The sequence below is a fragment of the Equus przewalskii genome, chromosome 26 (assembly GCF_037783145.1).
Source record: "Equus przewalskii isolate Varuska chromosome 26, EquPr2, whole genome shotgun sequence".
In the NCBI taxonomy this organism is placed as follows: domain Eukaryota; kingdom Metazoa; phylum Chordata; class Mammalia; order Perissodactyla; family Equidae; genus Equus; species Equus przewalskii.
The window spans coordinates 33,112,276-33,132,234 of NC_091856.1; the positions used below are offsets into that span (position 1 = coordinate 33,112,276).

Here is a 19,959-nt window from a genome sequence, read left to right on the forward strand (position 1 = left end):
CCCCTCTCCCAACCAGTCACTATAAAGATGGGGAAACTGAGGCTCGGGGAGGAGACAACAGTCCCAGTGTTATGGACCTAGGAGGTCAAAGCACAGGAACTTGATCTCTGGGTCGGGGTGAGGAGGCCAGGCATTGGGGCCTTCAGGAAGAGGCTGTGGTGTGCGTAGCTCGGGGGCTTCCTGGAGAAGGAGTCTCAGCGGGGCCAGGCCCCACCCTGCACACGTGTGCCCCCCCGAAGTGTGCATGTATGTGATGAGGTGTGTGCACACCCCGAATGTTCCCAGGCATGTGCACCCTGCACCCCACCACACGCATGCTCACATACCAGTGCACACACACGAGTCACCGCATTCACAAGTCCGCACACGCCGGACTCACGGGCGTCCTGTCCTGCACGCCTGCGCACCCACCCAGCTCGGCTCCGTCCTCCGAGTCCTGGGTTCGAGTTCTGACCACACTTTCAGGGCAGGAGCTAGTGTTTCCTCTCCAAGAAAGCCCAGTTCTCATCTTTAAAACTGGCTGATAATAGCACCCACCTGAGGAAGTCGTGAGGTTGGAGGTGAGTGAGAAGAGAACCATCCAGGGGCCTGGCTCAGCAGCCCTCAGGCTTCCTGTCAAAGGCCACAGGGCACTGCCCCTGCCCCACCCCCACCCCATTCATGCCTCCTGACCACCCGGATTCCATGTTTCAGGGGAACGACCAGATCCGATTTGAGCTCACCTGCTACTCGCTGGCCCCCCAGATTAAGGTAAGATGTTGCTCCTCCCCTCGGGGTGGGGGCTGGGGGCCGCAGTTCCTGGGAGGCGGGCCACAGGGTTCTGCGGGCAGGGACCTCGTGCTCCTGCATCTTCTCTGGTGGGTGGTGGCCCTTTCCATAGAGAGCTGCCGTCGCCCACGCCGACTGCAGGGGCACCACCCTCTCTCCCTGACCGTTTGTCCTTCCCAGGGGTGCTGCCCAGGCACCTGGGTAGGCCGGGGAGGTGATAGAAAGACGTGGCTGCTCTTCAGCCCGTGTCCTTGGCGTCCCCAGGCCTGGCTTCCTGGGTGCGGGTGGGAACAGTTCTGGGACATGGTCGGCTGCTGTCTGGGCTGCTCATAGCCTTCCCAGCCCTGGTCATGGCGACCCAGCTAAGGCCCTGGCTCCTCGCCGGCTGCCTGAGCCCAGACCCCCTGGCGTCTTGGATCCTTTCCTGGGAGGGGAGTCACAGGATCTTGGGGGAATCCACCTCCTCTGGCCGTAGCACGCCCCTCAGGCATGAGGCCCTCATCAGTTCCGTTCAGCCTGCATCTAGTGGCCCTGCCCCCTCCAGCCTACCCTTGGACCTGGGCCTGTGTCGGTCCATCCCTTCGTCCAACCCTTCACTCATTCGTTCATTCAGTATTTACGGAGTGCGTGCTCAGCGCGGGCCTCCGGGCTCCAGGCAGACAGTGCACAGGCCGAGCAGTGGAAACATAATGCGCGCCACTAACGTGAGCCCCATGGGCAATTAACATTTTTCTAGTGGCCGCGTAAAAAACAAGATAAAAAGCAACAGGTGACATCAGTTTAATAATACAGTTTACGGAATCTAGGCATCCAAAAGGGTGTCATTCAACATGTCATTGATGTAAAAAAGTTATTAAGATGTTTCACTTTTCTTTTTGTACCGAGTCTTCGAGGTCCAGTTTCTGCTTTACACCAGCACATCCAGTTAGGACCAGCCACGTGTCACTGTGGCTCCTGGCTGCCACTGGACAGCACAGGTGTCGGTCTGAGCTCCTTTGAGGCCACTTTGGGTGAAACCACAGAAGATGTGCCCCGTCCCAAGCCCCCAGGGGGCTCTAAGGGGTTCCATTTTTTTTCTTTTAAGTGGAATATCTTTGTCTGTCCCTTTAACCAGCCAACAGCTGTTTGCAGGGTCCGAGTGGCCTGGAGGTGAGCTGTAATGAGCTCTAATGATCTATTTTGACCCCAAACACCGGGGGCTGAGAAGCCCTCAGGCAGTGGCTGCCTCTTGACTTGCTGCAGGCCGGTGGGCATGGGGACCCTCCCCCAACCTGTGCTCCCACAGCAGCTTGGGGGGCCAGAGTGTCCGGCGTCTGGGTCTTTGTCTGCGGAGGCGACGCCCAGGGGCTGGCATGGGGTGGGGGCAGAGCCCAAGCTGGTGTCTGGGAGCTGGGATGAGGCCAGAGGGTGGTCCTGGTGCTCTGGTCGGGGGCTGCTCACTTGGGGCTAGGGAACCCCTTCTCCCCGCCTGACCCCCATTCTGGGCTCCACAGCCCAGAAATCAGACTGGCTTTTCCATCTGGAGGACACTCACACCCTCTTGGTGGCTCTTCTTGGGCACATGTTCCTGGCACCCCCAGGCTGGTGGGCCCCTGGTGGAATGAGCTCGGTCCCCCAAGTCAGACTCCAGCTCCCCCCGACTCCTCTCCCTTCGCCACCCAGAGCAGCTCTCAGGTGTGGAAGGAAGGGGAGCAGGAGAAGTTGGGGGGGCGTGTATATCCTCTCCGGGCCTCCCTATCCTGGAGCAGGGCCAGACCGGGCGACTGCAGCCCCACCACCCTCCCTTACTCCCCAGGGGTGTCCTGGCCCTCCAGCCAGGGTGCTAGCAAGGACCTTGAGGGCTGTCTAGGTCAAACCCTCAGGTCTCAATTGGGAAGACTGAGGCCCAGAGAGGCAGGGACCTGCCCGGGGCACAAGGCCGTTCTGCCATGGAGCTTGGGCCTGTCCACAGCCACCCCCAGTGTGGCAGACCCCACTCTTCCCCTCCCTAATGGGGTCCCCTGCCCACCCCCCGTGGACTGCATCTCCTCTGGGGACACAACAGGAGGCCTCCCAGGTGCATACCAGAGCCCCAAGCCCCTTAACAGAGAGGCCAGCTCTGTAGTTTAAGGGCCAAACGAAGCCAGCAGCTGGGCCCTCGCGGTTCTGACTCTGTGCCCCTGTGCAGGTCATCGCTCCCTGGAGGATGCCCGAGTTCTACAACCGGTTCCAGGGCCGCAACGATCTGATGGAGTATGCAAAGGTAGGGCCGTCTCCACCGCCATCCGGCCCTTGCCTCCTGCCCTCCCAGCACATCCCTCCCTGGGCACTACCTTAGCCAGTGTGGCGAGGCCAGGACTGAGCCGCAAGCCTGGGGAACTGACTCTCTGCCCGGGCTGCCCTCCGTGGCACCTGTCCCCTGAGCCAGCCCCACAGAGGTGTGGTCCCTGCCTGAGCTGGGCCTCTCCAAGGGGAGTCCCCAGTCCGTCAAGCCAGAGGGCACCGGGCCCCCCGTGCCTCCCGTTCTCCTGCCACCTCTGCTGTGTGTCACTCGGGATGGCCGGGGGTGTGAGCGAGGCCATTCTCTGCCCCTCAACTACCTGGCAGCTAATCGTCCCCAGTGCTTTCCCGGGAACAGGTAGGCGCTCCGAGGGGCAGGGGCAGACAAAGGCCTTTGTGGCGCCAGCCCTTTTGAAGTACAAGTTGCAAGAAAACATATTAGAAGTTTTGCATCAAGATCCTTAGCCGCGCCCCAGGGTACCTTTCTTTTTAGCGACTCGATGGCAGCCCTTGACAAACAGCTTCAATCAATCAGATGGGGAAAAGCAACGCGGTGCACACACCAGAAAATTGCTCAGGTTTTTAAATAGCAGTCGCCAGGGCTGGCTGCGAGCTCTTGCTGCTGCCGCCGAGGTGCCGCGTGGCGGGGGGACGCCGCGGGGACCCAGCCCTGCCCCTGCCGCCAGCATCCCATTAAGACCTGGAGCGCTTGAGGAAAGATCTCCTCCACCATCTGTTGTTTTATTATTAAGAGGGGAGTTTACAAGAGCAAGCCCATATGTTGCCAAACAAATTCTCAAATAGCGGAGCTATTAAGGGAACTGGCTTGGCGAGGCTTTTTCCCACTTCGTCTCCTTGATACGGAAGATGAAGCACGTTTCGTCTTTAAGAATAAGGAACCGGAGCCCCCGCCCCGTCTGCATTCCCGCCGCCCTGCGTTTCCGTGAACCGGCGACAAGCTGCTCCTGGCTTTCCCGGCGCCCAGGAGCTTCAGGAGTGTTGTTGTCCCTGCTTCCCAGATTTGGGGAGAAGTTGATTCACTCAGCTTCCATCTCCAATAACCTTTTGAACAGGAAGGTTTGCCCAGGAAGGATGGGCCTGGCCTGGGCCCCTCCGCCGCCCGCCGTCTCTCGGAGGCTGGTGTCGGCGCTGCGTGCCGGGACATCGGCCCTTTCTAGGAGGGAGGCAGGTTTTCTGCACCCAGGAAATGACTAGAATAACTGAGCAGCCACGAGGCTTTGTCCAAAATTCAGAGGCAGGCACGATCGGATTCAGCTGAGACAAAAATCAGTGGGGCTTGAGAATTCTGCTTTCAAGACCTGGAAGTCACCACGGCCGAAAGGTGCCGTAGGAGGCGCGTGAAAACATGAATTCACTTCACTTTCCATCTCCCCCGGAGTCCATCACCCAAGGGAAAAACATTGAGGACCACCCCATCCTTATCTTGCCACCAGAATTAATTTTTTTTTAAAGCCAGCCTACAAGGTCAGGAGCTGGAAAGCAGGGCAGTGTCCTGTCTGCACATTGAAGGTGCTTGAGTTTCCCCTGGGGGCGGGGGGTGGTGGTGGGGGGACGACACATCTCTCTGGTCAGGGACTGTCACTATTTTTGGCGTTTGTGTGCATCTCCCTGCCGAGCAGGGGCTGCCGTCCTGTTCCTCTTCCTTCCTTCCCTCCCCTTCTCCTCTCCTTGCTTGGACGGAGGCCCAGTGGGAAAGACAGAGGCGAGAGTGTTTCCACCCCAGTCCCCAGAACAAGGCTCCAGGGAACCTGTCCGCCGGTTCTCGCTGCCCCCAGCCTGGGGATTCCAGCCCGTCTCACACGGGGCCCTGGTCCCCACACCTGGCCCGCTCTACCTGGAGAGAGCATAGGGCGAGCGTGTGGATTTGACTTTGGGCAACTTTAGGGGGACAAGTGGCTCCCCCAACGTGGAGCAGCCTCTAAAGGAGGTGCTCGCGTTTGCCTGTGTGGTTTAAATTGAAGACTCCACAAATTCTAGAGTAGATGTGAGCTGTTACTTTCAAAACGAGTCTTCTGGTAAAGGTTGGAAAAAACCCAGAGAGTTTTAGCCTAATTTACTTTGAAATAAATAAAGTGGTGATGAAGGAAACACGGCACCTCCCTGGAGGAGGCCTCTAGAAGCTTGCAGTCGTGGGAACTAGAGAAGAGCCCCATCAGGAGAGATGGGGAAGATGCCAGGGGAGGCTCGGACCAAAAGGGGGCCTGGGAGGCAGAGCATCTGATCTCGCTGGCTTAAAGGGACTGGGCTGGGCCACTCGGCTGCCTTCTATGCCCGGTAAGCAGAGGATGGGAAGGCAAAACACAGTGCATGTGCTGGACTCCAACCAGGTGTCAGCCAGGGCAGCACGGGGCCACGAAGGGAGCCAGCCTCCTCTCCAGTCCGAAAGGCTGAGTGAGCTAGGCCTTCAGAGTCCCCAGGAAGCTTTCAGGCCCAGGGTCTCTGTGGGGAGGGGTTTTCTCCTTGAACGATGGATGGATCATTTGGAAGCAAAACGTAATCAGAACCAGTGGGGAGGACAGGCCGTCTTCCCGGGTTGTTCCCTTTCAGGGTTGCAGAGGGATGTGTGTGCTGATGGTGCTAGGCAGGAGGAGACGGGTGGCTTCCAGAAAGTACCGTGAGCTAGAAGCACTCATGGGCGTCTCTCCTTTCCTTGGGTCGACATGAAGCACCCATGTGGGCGCAGACACCTTGGTTGAGATCCGCGGTGGAAGTTCCATCCACTCCAGCCCCCGGTTCATAGGGTCACAGCTGGGACCAGCCGGTGGTGCTGGGAGACCCTCGGAACACTGCCTGCACTCTAAGTGCTTCAGTGGCCCTTGAAGGGTAGACTGAGGATCTTCTGGAAGGAACCTCCAGGGTCAGCATCTGGTCTGTGACATCTCAGACGCGTGATCTGGTAGTTTCCGCAGGGGCACGTCCAGCGCTGCGGCCCTCGCTCCCTCCCCGGTCAGCCTGGGCAAGAGGGAGGAGACCAGGGTGGTCCAGGGGCTTGACTGCACGGGGGCCAGAGTTTGGGGATGTCTGCGACCTTGAAAGAAAACCAAGGCAGCTGGTCCTGACCCTCGCCTCTCCTTCAAGCTGCCTCACGCCTGCCCTGTGTCGCCTCTTGCCTGCAGCAACATGGAATCCCCATCCCGGTCACTCCCAAGAACCCCTGGAGCATGGATGAGAACCTCATGCACATCAGGTAAGACACGGCCCACCTGTCCACCGCTCTGTCCGTCAGTGAGCACCTGCCTGTGCCAGGCTGGGCTATCATTTTAACCTGACGCGCGTGGTCCCTGCCCTCACAGAGCCTGGGGGGGGGGGGCCTCGGGGAGGACAGACCACTTCTTCCCCAGCTCATTGCAGCTCTGCTGAGTGCCAGGGCGGGGGTGGGAGGGGTGGAGACAATGGACACCTGGCCTGGGCTGGGCTATCAGGGAAGACATCCCGGAGGAAGTGGCATTTGTGGTTAAAACTGCAAGGATGAAGAGGGATAGGCAGGGTGCAGAAAGAGCATTTAAAGCAGAGGCACAGCATGTGCAAAGGCCACCCAGATGGAGAGCTCCGAGACTGTGCCCCAGAAGACCAAAGGGAGCATCCAGGCTTTTCCATGCAACCTGCAGCTCCTGCAGCCAACTGGGTTGGGCCCAGAATGTTCCAGGCAGGGTTGGCAGCAGTTGCTTTTGCCGAGAGTAAAGGACAGACCGGACTTGTGTTGGGGGTGAGGATGTGCGTGGCGTAGCTGTGTCCCTCTGCCCTCCCCGACTGACCCCGTCTTCCCTCTCCCTCTGCAGCTACGAGGCTGGAATCCTGGAGAACCCCAAGGTAACCCCCCCTTTCCTGCGAGCCACTCTCTTCGGGGATAGCCGCTCCGTGCCGATGCCCTCTGATGTGTTTGTAGCCTAATTTGAAATTTCATGGGGGGCTGGGCGTGGGGCTAGGGCCGGCCCTGCCTGTGTTCCCCGACCCTCTGCACCGGCCCCCCCCTCCGCCAGCCCCTCCACACTGCCTTTTAAGATCCACCCCCCCTTCCCTGGAGCTCGTTTTCTAATTGCCACCGGGATGAATGGGGGAAGGAAATATTTCAGGGCAGCAGAGAGCGAGCGGTTGGGAGACAATAAAGGAGCAATTAGGCAGATGAGGCGCTCGCGGGAGGGCCCAGCCTGTGCCCACCAGCTCTCAGGCCGCGCTGCCGCCAGGGGAGGGGGAGGTGGCACAGATTCGAGCCTCAGGACCCATTTGTCTGATTTGTGCTCCGCGGCCGCCCTGATCCCTGTCGCCAGCCTCCCAGGCTGGCTGGGCTGGGCCTTGCCCCATTTGAAGTTTAGGATTTCTCTCCCTGGGGGGTTTCCCTTTGTATCTGCCCCTGCCCACCGCGGGAGATGGGGGAGGCAGGGTGAAATCTATCCTGGGAAGAGAGAAATCTCTTTGTCCCTGAGGGAATGTGTCTCCGTTCCCTGGCTCAGCCCCATACCCACGCAGGCGGGGCGGCTGGTTTGGGGGTGGGGTGGGCTGCCTGGCTGCCGCTGGGGTAGAAGGGTGCTGGGGTGCACTCGGGCAGCTGGGCCTGGAGATCCAAGAGGGCCAGCTGAAGGGGAGGATGCCTGGGTGGCTTGGGGAAGGTGGGGAGAGCTAGAGCCCTGCCCGGCGGGCGTCCCAGGATGGCTCCCCGACAGGGACCAAGGCTCCTGGTCATCTTGGCCATAATATAATCCTGGGGCCAGGCCCGGGTTAGCGTTCTCCTGGCTTGTGTTCCGTGGCTCTTGGCTGTGAGAGCCCCAGGGCACCAGCTGCTCAGTGAGTCACCCCATCTCAGGAGCTGGCCCTCCGGCCTCTCTGGTTCCCCCACTGCCCACGCCTGCTCCTCCTCCCCGCTCACCCTGCTGGGCCCAACCGTGTCACTCAAGAGAGCCCACACCCGTGCCGCCTGGGGACTGATGGCCCCATGGGGCTGCTGCCTGCTGGCCACAGGTTTTTCCAGTTCATGCTCTGCTGACCCCACGACACTCAGGCCAGCCACCCCTAATTAGCCAGTCAGTCAGCACCAAGGGGGGCGTGAGAGCAGAGTGGCTTCAAGGCAGCATGTCACCCTGGCCTGCTGGGCCCCGGGCATGCTGGGAAGCCACTCCCCACCCCTTCTCAAGCAGCCTGTGGTGCTCACCTCAGGACTGGGGAGCAGAGCCGAGGCCAGAAGGGAAATCACCCCTCACAGTGCTGGGGCGCAGGTCCTGTGTGACCATGGGACGGTGTCCCTGTCTCTCAGGGCTCTTGTCTAATGAGAGCAGTAGATGGATAAGTATGTGCTAAAGAGCATCTTTTTGAGGATTCTGCCGCCATCAAGGTAGGAAGGTTAATGCTCGGGTCCCAGAGATCGGAAACCTAAGTATGATCCCAACTCTGCTTCTATTGCTGTGCAACCTTGGGCAAGTTGCCCAACCTCTCTGAGCCTCCAATTCCTCATGGAGTGGGAAACCCCAGCACTTCCCTCCTGGAGCATCGAAAGCGCTTGGCCTGTCCCTGGCACAGGGCAAGGCCTCAGTCATGGAGCCGGGGGTCCCGCCCTCCCTTCTCAGGCTGGCTAAGATCCTTTTGGGAGCCAGAGGCCACGGTCCTCTCAGGATCCCTCTCATCAGGCAGGAAAAGCTGGGCTTGCTGTGAGTCGAGCGAGGGGAAACATCACCCCTACGAAGAAGTGTGGGGCCGGGCCAAAGAACCCAAAGTCCAGCTTTGCCAGCCTGCCCTGTGGGCTCCCCCAGGCTAAACTCCGGGACCCTCCCTTGCATCTCTGGATCTGTGTGGGTGGAGATGGGTGGTCCTCCCATCACCACCCTTAGATCCCGGGAACAGAGGAAGCAACAGCCAGGGCCCGGGGGTGCTCCCCTCCACCGCGGAGAAATGCTGCGCCCCAGGCAGCCCCGGCCCCCTGGGGAGGAGCTGGGGAGACACAGCTTACGGCCGTGGTGCCCCCTCCCCCTCTCCAAAAAAAGCCGGAGACCTGCCGCGGGGAGGGTTTGCAGGCAGATGGCGGAGCCATTTTCTGCCTCCGTGAGGGCTGATTGAAGGGCAATGAGGCAGCTAATGCGAAGAAAGATAGAAATTTACTTGCTTTAACTTCATACGGCCCACAGTGAAAGAGTTCATTCAGCCGCCGGCCCGCCATGGCTGATGGATGAATAAACCATTCGCAGCATCGATCATGCCTCTACATCATGGTTTAGTTCATGGGCCATTTGCTTCCAATTTCTCCTTCCCGGCCCTGGTTCATGCTTTCTTTCACCCTCGTCCCCCACCCCCCCCCAGTCCCTCTCTCTCTCTCTCTCTCTTTTTTTTCTTCACTCTCTTCCCCCCCAAACCCCCCCCCCCCAAGATGACATTGGAAGTGAGCCCTCCCGCTGGGGTGGATAAATAGATGGTATTGATACTCAGCAACAAACTATTTGTCATTTGAACTGGGCTTTTAAAGGAGGGAGAGTAAAAAGGCGGGCGGGTGCCACCTTGGAATGCAAAGCAAATGTCACTTGATTTCTATTTAGTTATTTTATTTAATCGGCGCTGTCAGGGTGTCGCAAGCCGCCGACAGCTGCCTCCGACTTCCACGGTGGAGCTGCGGGGCCGCTGTCCTGCGGGGTCTTCCCGCCTCCTCTCTCCTTCCCTGTGCAGACCTTCTGGGGCTCCGTTGAGTGTGACGGGAGGTGACGAGCACCAGATCGAAACCAGATCGGGCACAGCGCAGGTGGACGTGGGAGGGAGGTGGAGCTGGGCCCCCACCTCGGGCCCCCTGGTTTGCGTCCAGCCGGCGCTGGGGGACCAGGGAGGAGCCCCGGGCAGGTGGGGAAGGGGCTTCAGAGATGTGTCGGTCACCTAGAGTCGCAAGCCCCAGTTCCCTCTCCCTGTTGGCTGAGGACGTCCTCGGGTCTGTGCCCGGGGAAGGCAGTGGTTGGCAGGGCCCCACGGGGCCTGGGGAGCGGGCGTTTCTCTGAAACCAGCCCTGATGCCCGCCCCTGTGGCTGGTGATGCTGCCCGTCTCTCATTCCTCATGCTGTTTCCTCATTCCTCGTGCTGTTTCTCAGCCCTCAGGTTACTAAAGTGGCTGGGAAACAGCGGGGGTGATGGAAAGAGCACTGGACAGTGAGTCCAGAGTCTGGGGCTGGCTCCCACAGTGGTGGGGACAGCAGCATGGTTTGGACAAGCTGCTTCTTTGGCCCTGGTTTTCTATCTGGTCCATGGAGGCAGCAGCTGGGGGCCCTTAAGGACCCCACTTTTCCTTGGGTGTTGAGGGTGGTTCTGGGTCCTTGATCCCGCCCCACAAATGGAAGCAGATGAAGGGATGCAGCTGGCCCAAGTCACGCAGCACTTTGGGGGCGGGGGCGGGGCGGGGGGTTGCTGAGCAGTGTTGCTAGAAGGACCGATGGCCGGGTTTGCCCAGGACTAAGGGGTATCTCGGGTTATGGGAACCAGGATGATTGGTCCCCCTAACACGGAGCCAACGGGCAAAGTAACTGCGGGAGAGGGAGCGAGGCTCTTCTGGCAGCCCCACCTCTGCTGGAGGAGCTCTTCTCAGAGGGAGGTGTCACCAGGAGATTCCTAGCTGTCCTTCCCGCCTGCAGGGCAGGGGGCATCTTGCACCTGGCCTTCCGGGCATTTTCTTGGGTGATTTTCACATCCAGTAAAAACATAAAACTGGCCATACACTTAAATTGTAAGATAGTCAAGGGCGGGTATCATTTCCCCCATTTCACAGATGAGGAAACCGAGGCTCAGGGAGGTGGAGCAACTTGCCCAAGGCCTCGCAGCATGAGGGCTTGACTCCTGGCTCTGGGGGTCTTTACCGCCCTCTAAAATCCAACACACATTTGCTGAGGGCCGGGGGCGTGTGGGGGCGGTCCCTGCTGCACAGAACAGGCCCTCGGCCCCAGCCTCTATTTCCTCATCTGTAGATGGGCTAACGGCACTTGACCTTCTTGCCAAACAGAGCTGCTGCAAAGAAGAAGCAGTTGCATATGGAAAGTGATGTGTGAATGTTTGCAGGGCTTTGAAAGCAAAGATTTGAGGGACTGCACGTCCCAGGATGTCAGCAGGTGGACCACACCAGCTGGGCCCCGGATGCCCACAGGACGGACTTGAGCAGTCAGGCCCCTGAGGCCCCGTCCCCACCGTGGCAAGAGTCCAAGCCACAGCCTGTGGGGCGGGGGGGACTGAGCCTCGGGAGGCGGGAGGGAGCCCTGAGAGTCCCAGGCAGCCCACAGCCCCTCCGCCGCTGCGTCAAGACGAGAGGCCCATTTCCCAACACGCCCAGGGAAAAATATACATAAAGGTTGATGTGTTTTCAAATGGGTTTTTGCTCGGCTCCTCTCTTTTCTCCCTGTGAGTATTAACCTCGGGGCCCCCGGGGACGGCTCTGCTCGCCGGAGCACCTGCTGGGGTCACGCGTAGTCATTAGCTTTGCGGTCAGCGCAGAATAAACCCGATTCCCCGCGCCTGCGAGAGCGTGCACGCCCGCTCCCGGCCAGCCCGCCACCGCCGCAGCCTCGCTCCCCCAAAGTCGCCCTTTTCCTGCCTGACTTGCTCCTCTCCCGCTATTCTACCTCCAGCTGTGGGGGCGTCGAAGAAAAAGATGAGATCAAGTTGAGGGGAAAAATTGTCTGATTTCTGGAGCCCTTTGTTTCCCGGGCCCCTGGCAAGCGAGGCTGTGCCGGCCGGTGGTGCGCGCGGCGACCCATGGTTCTGGAGAGGGGTGCGGCGGGAGGTGGGGCACAGGGTGACCAGGGACTGGTGTGGCACGGCTTGGCTCCGGACACCCCATCCTCCACCCCCTTTCTGTCTTTTGTCAGAACCAAGCACCTCCAGGCCTCTACACAAAGACCCAGGACCCGGCCAAAGCCCCCGACAGCCCTGACGTCCTTGAGATCGAGTTCAAGCAAGGTAGGCGCCCACCTCTGAGGCTCCAGGGCGTGGACTCTGGGGCCTCGGCTCCTTTCCCCTCGCCTGGGAGCCGGCGCACCAGCCCTCTGCATCCCTCTCACCTTCCTGGAAGCCAGAGTTCAGTCTGGGGCTTCCAGGGTCCCCAGCGGTCCCCCGTCCCCAGATGGCGTGACCCATGGAAGCCCCCAGGCTTGAGAGGAAAGCACCCTCAGCTGCCCGTCACACGGGCTCATGGGCACCAGGTCCGGAGTGAGAGGATTCCAGTCCCTAAGCAGCAGCTTTGGGAAAGTCACTCCACTTTCTGGGCCTCAGTTTCCTCATCTGTAAACTGGGGATAAAGGGCACCTGTTGCCTGGCGTTTTCATGGTATCGAGCAAGGTCTGTATGGGAAGCATCTCACGCTGCATCCCGGCCCCGAGGAGGGACTCGGTAAATGGCAGGTCTTAGAAAGCTGGCCTTGGGGGCCCCCTGCCCCACAGCTAAAGCCTCAGCGAGTCCCACATTAGCTGTTGGGTGTTTTACCCACCCCTCCACCCCAAGTTCAAAGCTGCTGCCGCTCTTGCTCCCTTGGCAGTGGGTGGGTGTCCTGATTGCCTCATATTCACTGCTGTCAACAAGAAGCATTTGCCGGCCTGGCCTTTGTGCCCAGCCTCCAGCCTGGCACCAGGGCCATCTCTTATCCTGGAAGATAGAGAGGAAGATAAGGCATGCCTGGTAATGGGAAGAGAGGGACCAGGCTCAGAGTGAGGGCTCGGGGTGTCCAAGAAGAGGACCTTTCCAGGAGGCTGCAGAAATCAGGGGGAGCTTCCTGGAGGAGGTGCTACTGGCAGGAGCTGGAGGAAGTGAGAGGGGGCCGTGAGGGCATCCCAAGCCCAGGCAAGGAGGCTGGGCTATCCGTCCAGAAGGTGGCTGCCTGGGCTGAAGAAGGGAGCAGAGAGAGGGGTCTCGGAAGCTTGGCTTTTCCCAAGGCACCTTGGAGACCGAGGCTCAGGGACGGGGAGGCAGGGCTTCAGATCCCTGCTCACTCGTGCCAGTGTGACCTTGACAGCCATCTTCATCCCTCTGGGCCTGAGGCTCACTCGCCTATAAAATGAACCACAGAAATGATGCTCATGGCCGCCTAGGATGGTCCGTGGAATGAGGTTGTGAGAAACAGAGGTTGTTAGTGCTTTAAGAAGCTACCTTCTCCTGGCCTTTCCCAAGAGCCTGGCCACAGGCATCTTCACTGCGCGCCCCCATCTGTTCAAACCCTTGAATTTCACACCACTGGGAAACCAGAGGGCCTGTGGTCCGAGGCCTCAACAGCCAGCTGGGGCTCCAAGTGCCCATTCTGTTGACCCAGGCCCATTTCATCGGGGGGCCTCTTTGGGCATAATCTCTGAGAAGATGGTGGGACCCCTCCAGTAGGTCCCCCAGGAGCCCTGGTGAGGGTGGGAGGCAATCAGGAGGCAGCAGAGGGTCCCGGACACAAGGCTCTGGCAGCCTTTCCTCCAGCAACAGGGCAGCCGAGGAGAAGAAACGTGATCCATTTTAATGATCTGGACACTGTCTGGAAAAAAAGAAAATAGACAGGAGGAACCCTCCCCCGGCCACTCCCATTCACCCTCTAGTTAATTTATTTGAAGTTTTAATCTAATTATTAACTATTTTAAAGGCTAAGAGGCTTTCTCCGGCGGCAGCACCAACAATGTCGGCTCCTCTCTGGGGCAGGCCCCGTCCACAGCAAAGGCGATAATAGGACCGGGGAGGGAGAGAAAGGCAGAGGGGAGAGGCGGGGGGTGGCGAGAGGGGCTTAAGGTTCATTATTGGGCAGACTTACATTTAATAGCAATTTACAACCAAGTTATAAAACCCCTGGAAATGGGGGTTAAGAATGGCGGGGCTGACAGCGCCTTGAGTGAAGCCCCTCCAAGCGGCGCCTGGCTAATAAAGACTCGAAAGCCGCTATTGAGCACTGATTGGCACCCGATCGCTGGCGACATGGTAATGAGCTAGGCAGATGGGTGGGGGATTAGCCGCCAACTTTGAACAGCTTTTCTTTGTCACTGTTACAGCTCTCTTGTTAGCCCCCTAATACATTTATTGCTCATTTCACACCGCTCCAGAAAGTGCCCCTTGCTATTCAAAGTCAACCCCGAACCCACCCACTGCCCCCCCCCACCGCCCGCTACCACCCCCCTCGACTCGGCCCTTCCGTCCACAAGCAGTGGCCACCTCCCTCCTGCCCTCCCGCCACTCCGGACCCAGCTTCTCGGCATTCACGGACGCCTGGGCCACCTCGCCTGCTGGAGCGGGCACCGTTTCACCCCCGTCAATCAGATGGCTGCGTGCGGGTCTGGGGTGCAGGGTCGGGGGCGCAGGGGTCCGCCTGACAGACGTGGCAGGGGGCTGTGAATGTGTGTGTGTGTGTGTGTGTGTGTGAGTGTGTGCATGTGTGTGAGCTCAGCCGCACCTCGGCCAGGCGGCCCCCGGGTAACTGGTGGGACAGAAGGTGCTCCCGGCGTAAGACAATGGTGGAGCGTGAAATTCAATTAGTTCAGGGCCTGGTTCCAATTTCACAGCCCCTAAATGCAAAAGGGGCAAAGAGAATGGGAAGGGTGGGGGAGAGCGTTTTTATTGCATTTTGCCTTTCATTCTGGGGGGCGTTCTCGCCCTCCTCTCCCCCCGGCAGGCCTCAACCTGCACAGGGCTTTTCAAGGAGTCATTTGGAGTCCATATCTGTCACATCCATTTAAGGCGTGGCGGGTGGAGGGAGAGGGCGGGGTGGCAGGCACAGGCTCCTCCGCTGAGCTCCGGCCCGCAGGCCCACTGCCCTCTCCTCCCGCCCTAGGTGTCCCTGTGAAGGTGACCAACGTCAAGGATGGCACCACCCACCGCACATCCTTGGAGCTCTTCATGTACCTGAACGAAGTTGCGTGAGTGCCTCCTGGGAAACCGCCGTGTCGGGCAAGCACTGGCCCAAGCCATTGTGGCTGGTGGGCACAGCCCAAGGTGTAGGGGCCAAGGAGGAGCAGCCTGGGCACAGCCCCACAGGCAGGGGGTCTCCTGATTTGGTGGGAGAGTCCCTGTGGCCCTCAGCCTTGGAAGATAACAACCCCAAGGGGTCTGCGGCCCCGAGGGTGGTCCAGCTAGAGCTTCCAATCCAACCCCTCAGCTGGACCCAAGACCAGGGTAGAAGGAAGGATGAGCAGTGGTTAGGGCTGGTGCCACACGAGGCCCCAGGACAGAGGTAACAAGTTGCAAATTGAACTCACTCTGTGACCCAGCAATCCCTCCCCTCTCTGGGCCTCAGTTTCCCCAGCTGTACAATGGGCAATTGGCCCAGGTGGCCTGGCTCAGATGTCTGAGGCTTGGATCCTGAGACAGTGCCCAACGCCCTGCATGTGGCTGTGGTGGGCACAGGCCAGCTATGCCCGAGCTGCAGCTGCTGGCAGGTGGCATTCGGCTCGAAGCCTTGTGGCAGCAGCTGGCTCCCAACACCCCGTTCTCCCCACAGGGGCAGGCACGGCGTGGGCCGCATCGACATCGTGGAGAACCGTTTCATCGGGATGAAGTCCCGAGGTGAGTCTGCTCACCACCCTTGGGGGTGTTCCTCGACTCCCAGAGACCCCAGGGACCCCTGAGATCCCTGTCCCGTTCGGGTGATGCTGCTCCATGCTACTGGGTGACTTTGTGCAAGACCCTTCTCCCCACCAGACTCAGTTTCCCCCTGCGAAGTGGGGCCTTTGGCCACTGACTTCTGAGGGTCTTATGAGAAGAACGTCTCACGAGCAGACAGGAGCCTGGGGTGCAGGAGAGGCTCAGAGGAGAGCAGAGGCTGGGGCCAGGCCGGGAGGTCCTCTCTGGGCCCCCGACGGGTTGGCCAGGTTTGGGGCGGACCATGCAGGGCCGATTTCGTGGTCATGAGGTCTGCACTGAGGGGGCCGGCCGGCCAGGCAGGGCAGGAATCCTGCCAGGGGTGGGCACTGGGAGCCACCGGGGCCGAGGGCCTGTCCCGGGATCAGGGTGGCCCGGAGGGACTTTCTCCAGGGATGGGCAGGGCTCTGTCCTGGTGGGGAGTGGCTGCCACCGTGGCTGGCCTCTTGGCTGCCCGGCCATCTCTGCCTCTGGCTGGGCTGGAAGGGAGGAGAGGTGGGTCCCCAGGCAGGTGCCTCTGTCTTCTCTTTGTAACCAGAGCCCAGGATTCCCGTTGTCAGTCACTCCCTGAGTCACCTCGACCACACCGTCCCCTTCGGGACTCAGTTTCCCCACCCGAGGGGATCTCATGTGCCTGCACCTCCAGGATAAAGCAGTGCTGGTCTGTCTGTGACAAAGGAATGTTCTTCGGAGCTCTCAGAGGGAGGGGGCAGGCTTTCAGCAGTTAGAGCTCCTGAGTTGGGCACCTGAATTTTTGAGTACTGGTGGTGGCATTGGGGCCCCTGTTTTGGGCTGATGTTCAAGTCACTTTGCTTGGCGTCAATTTAAAAACATAACACGAACACATAGAACCAGGCCGAGGTCAGGCCCTGTGTCCTCAGGACGTCTTTACTGAGACTCAAAAATCCAGAGAGCAGATCTCGGCTGTCACAGGGGGTGCTGGTCTGGGAGGCGGGATGCCGGGTTCTCATCCCAGGGTTGCCCTGCCTTGCCCAATGAGCCTGGGCTTGTGATCTCTGGGCCTCAGTTTCCCCAAGTGTAGGGTAGGCATAGCGTGGGATCGGATCACTCCGGCTCTGCCCTGTTGGGATTTATCTCCGGCCGCATGGGGAGGAAGAGGGAAGCCTCTTTCGTGTGGTTATTTTCCCCGCGACACAGCTATTATCTGAGAGACAACCTAATTGAAACCCTCTCGAGAACGCTCTTACCCATCAGCTGCTCCCTCTGTCGTGCTCACCTTTGTCTCTCACCTGTGTTAACATCTGCTTAAATGCCCCTTTGTCTGTCTGCCCTTGGAGGCCAGCACAATGTAAGTCGTCCCTGGCAGACGCAGGAGGGATCTTGGGGAACCAGAGACTAGCGCCCTCATTTTGCAGATGGGGACACCAAGGCTCAAAGTCACAGGCTCATCAGTGGCAGGACCAGGACCGACACGCAGACCCAGGGAGGCATGGAGTGGAGGGCTGAGAGCTTGAACCCTGGAGGGGGGAGTCCAGGTTGTAGCCTGTTTGTAGCACTGGGCACTGGCGCAGCAGAGGTGCTCCGTGAATGGGGGGCCCCAGGAGGACATGGAAAGGGCAAAGGCAGCCTCTGCCCTCTGGGAGCTGTTGACGTGGCTCAGAGGTGTCCACTACTGCCATGCCCTTCCCGTGTCTGTGGTAGGCATCACTAATTGATTATGGATGTGTCTCGGTGCTATAGAGCAGTCACTACCAATCGATCAGGATTGTCACTTGTGCTGACAATGAATTGCGTTCCCTGATTGGGAAGATAAGGCCTGGCCTGAGGTCACCCTGTGAAATGGCATCGTGCTGGGTGGGGACGGCAAGGTTGAACTGAAGGAGGTACTGATACAGGCTTGGACTGGGGCTATTCTGGAAAGACATCCTGGAGGAGGGGGCAGGAGAAGAGGCGTCAACTAGCAGAATGCAGAATAGAGAGGGTGGAGCTGGGGCCTTCCAGGGCCTGGGAGAGAAGGGGGGCACCCCAGGTGGCTGGTTGGGTGGTAGGTTGGGTCTGATGGGGGCCGAGCCCCTGGAGACCTGGAGGAGGCACATTTAGGAGCTGGGGTAGAGGCTCCAGGCCTTGGTGCCATATTTGAGTCCCCTTTGGCTCTGTCCCCCTTGGGGAAGCAACTTAGCCTCTCCTGCCTCAACTTCTTCATCTGTGAAATGGGTTGTGCGGGTCAAATACAGCGAGCTCTTGACCCATAGTAGGCGCTGTGCCTGGATGCTAGACTCTCCCTTTTCCCCAGAACTGGAGGTGTCCTCACCGCTGGAGAGCAGGGCCTTGAGGCTAGCGGTCAGCTCCCCCTCCCCCAGGAAAAGCTTCCTAGAATGCAGCCTTCTCTCTGCCCGGGTTCTATGTGTGCCTGTGGGGGGCTGTCCCCCAAAGGCATAGTGTTTGGTCTGAGAGTCGTACAGTCTTTCAGGGAGACAATCAGGATTCTGACTCCAAGAACTTGCTGTGTGACCTTAGGCAAGTTGCTTTCCCTCTCTGCACCTCCAGCTGTCAAAGGTGGGACAGACTAGGTGATCTCGCCGTCTCCCTCTGGAAGTTCTAACTTGCCTATTTTCTTGGGTTTGGGGGTGAGAACAGAAAGTTGCTTGGAGGTTTTAGGGTGATATCTTGTTTTCATTTCTCTACTCCCAGTAATTTGTTGTGAGAAAGAAAGCGGGGGTGATAAATGAGGGCCTCGTGGATTCCCCCACGACGAGGTTTTTATTAAGTCTGCAGTAGTGGGAGAAGCTGCTAATTGTCAATTATATTGAGGGCAGAGCAGGACGACGCTATTGTCTCTGTCTCGCTGTACAAGGGGAAAATGTCATTTGTATTGATTTTACAAAGCTCGTAATTGAAATTCGTTAAGGGCTTGTTTTTTTTTCAGGGGACAGGGGTAGATGGGTGGGGAGTCTGGCAGTGTTAGGCCCTGGGTTTGGGGTGGCCCGGTCAGCAGCGCCAGGGGCCATGGGGTCAGGGGGCAGGGGGCTGGGAAGCTGCAGATGGAGTAGCTTTCTCGTATTGTGGCTGTTCACATCGTCATTACCACATTATCTTTTTAACTCTGGAGGGGGGCTAATTAAGTGAAGTAAATGAAATCAGTGGGGAGGAGGAAGGGGGGCAGGCAGGCAGGAGGGGAGCCGGGAAGGAGCCAGTGCACGTCCTTCTGCTCACCTTCTCTCCTCCAGCCCTTCCTCTCCGGCTCTCACCCCTGCCCGGCCTCCTCCCCCGCCCCTCCTCCTCCTCCTCCTCCTCCTCCTCCTCCTCCCCCTCCCCCTCCCCCTCCCTCCTCCTTCTCCTCCTCCTCCTCCTTTCTCTCCTTCCTCTTCCCTCCACCCTTCCATCTCTCTCCCACTCTCCCCTTCACATTGGCTTCCTCCTACTCCTCCGCTTTCTGGCTGAGAAGGAACAAGGGCTGCCCACCCACTTCCTGACTGAACCCGCCCACCTGTCCAGGCCTCCCGAGGGGGGGGGGGAGGGGGGAGGAGGTGACGGCTCAGATGGAATGTTCCAGATGGAAAGTGGAGGGAGATCTGTGAAGCAAAGGCATGAGCTCTCCAAGAGGCCTACCCTGATTCCCAGGGTGGGGCCTGCAGGGCACCAGGAACATAGAGGATGGTTAGAGACCCACCAAGACTTACCTCCCTGTCACCATGGCAACTGCCTCTGTCTTTGGCCCTGGTACCTAAAAGGGGAGCCTTTGGGCTCCAGCCGACCTCCTTTCCCCTACCCTCCATCTGGATACTTCCTTCCCAAAGGACTGGAGCCTCTGGTCCAGGTGCCCTGACCCCCACTTCCACCCCCCACCCCCCGGCTAAGTTGGTAGAGCACACCCAGTTATGCCAAATCGCTCAATCCGGGCTGACCCGGGAGCCTCAGGAACAGATGAGAACGGAAGCAGCAGCAGCTGTTTGGGTCCCCACCTCTTCCCCCTTGGTCCACTCTCCCCACCCCCGACCCACAGCTCCTCGCTCTGCCCCCTCCTCCTCGGCAGTAATTACGGTGTGATGGAAGCCGCTCCGCAGAGAACTGCTGACACCTCTGTCTTTTTCCTGTAAACACGGGGAGATGAAAATAGACACTTGGAGCCGCTGTGCGTGTCATTCCGAAGATGTCTGTTGTCTCCTCCACGGCAACACGGAGACTCAGCTGTCATTTCCTCCTTCTTTTTGCGCAGTGGTTTGTATGCCGACTGTCAAAAGCCCGAAATCCATGGTCTTTTAGCATCAGGTTTCTGTCACTGGTTTTTTTAAAAGTCATTTTTTTTCCAGAAGAAATACACAGAAATCATCTGTACCCACCTACCCCCGTGGAGAGGAGAGGGAGGATCTTTAGGATACAGACACACACACACACACACACACACAC

At 59.1% G+C, this 19,959-nt stretch overlaps 1 protein-coding gene across 4 annotated transcripts in view; it reads left to right on the forward strand.

Annotated features, from left to right (window-relative positions):
- The window catches only part of ASS1 (argininosuccinate synthase 1), a 53,957-nt gene that overhangs the window by 18,566 nt on the left and 15,432 nt on the right, over positions 1-19,959 (forward strand). For all 4 annotated transcript variants that reach the window (XR_011533680.1, XR_011533679.1, XM_070596961.1 and 1 more), the window contains 7 exons: positions 694-750; positions 2,936-3,010; positions 6,165-6,235; positions 6,828-6,858; positions 11,865-11,955; positions 14,786-14,870; positions 15,452-15,516. Coding sequence is in view for 2 of the 4 variants with exons in the window: in XM_070596961.1 (XP_070453062.1) it covers positions 694-750; positions 2,936-3,010; positions 6,165-6,235; positions 6,828-6,858; positions 11,865-11,955; positions 14,786-14,870; positions 15,452-15,516 (475 nt within the window). In the remaining 2 variants the exon portion in view is untranslated. The remainder of the gene's footprint in view (positions 1-693; positions 751-2,935; positions 3,011-6,164; positions 6,236-6,827; positions 6,859-11,864; positions 11,956-14,785; positions 14,871-15,451; positions 15,517-19,959) is intronic.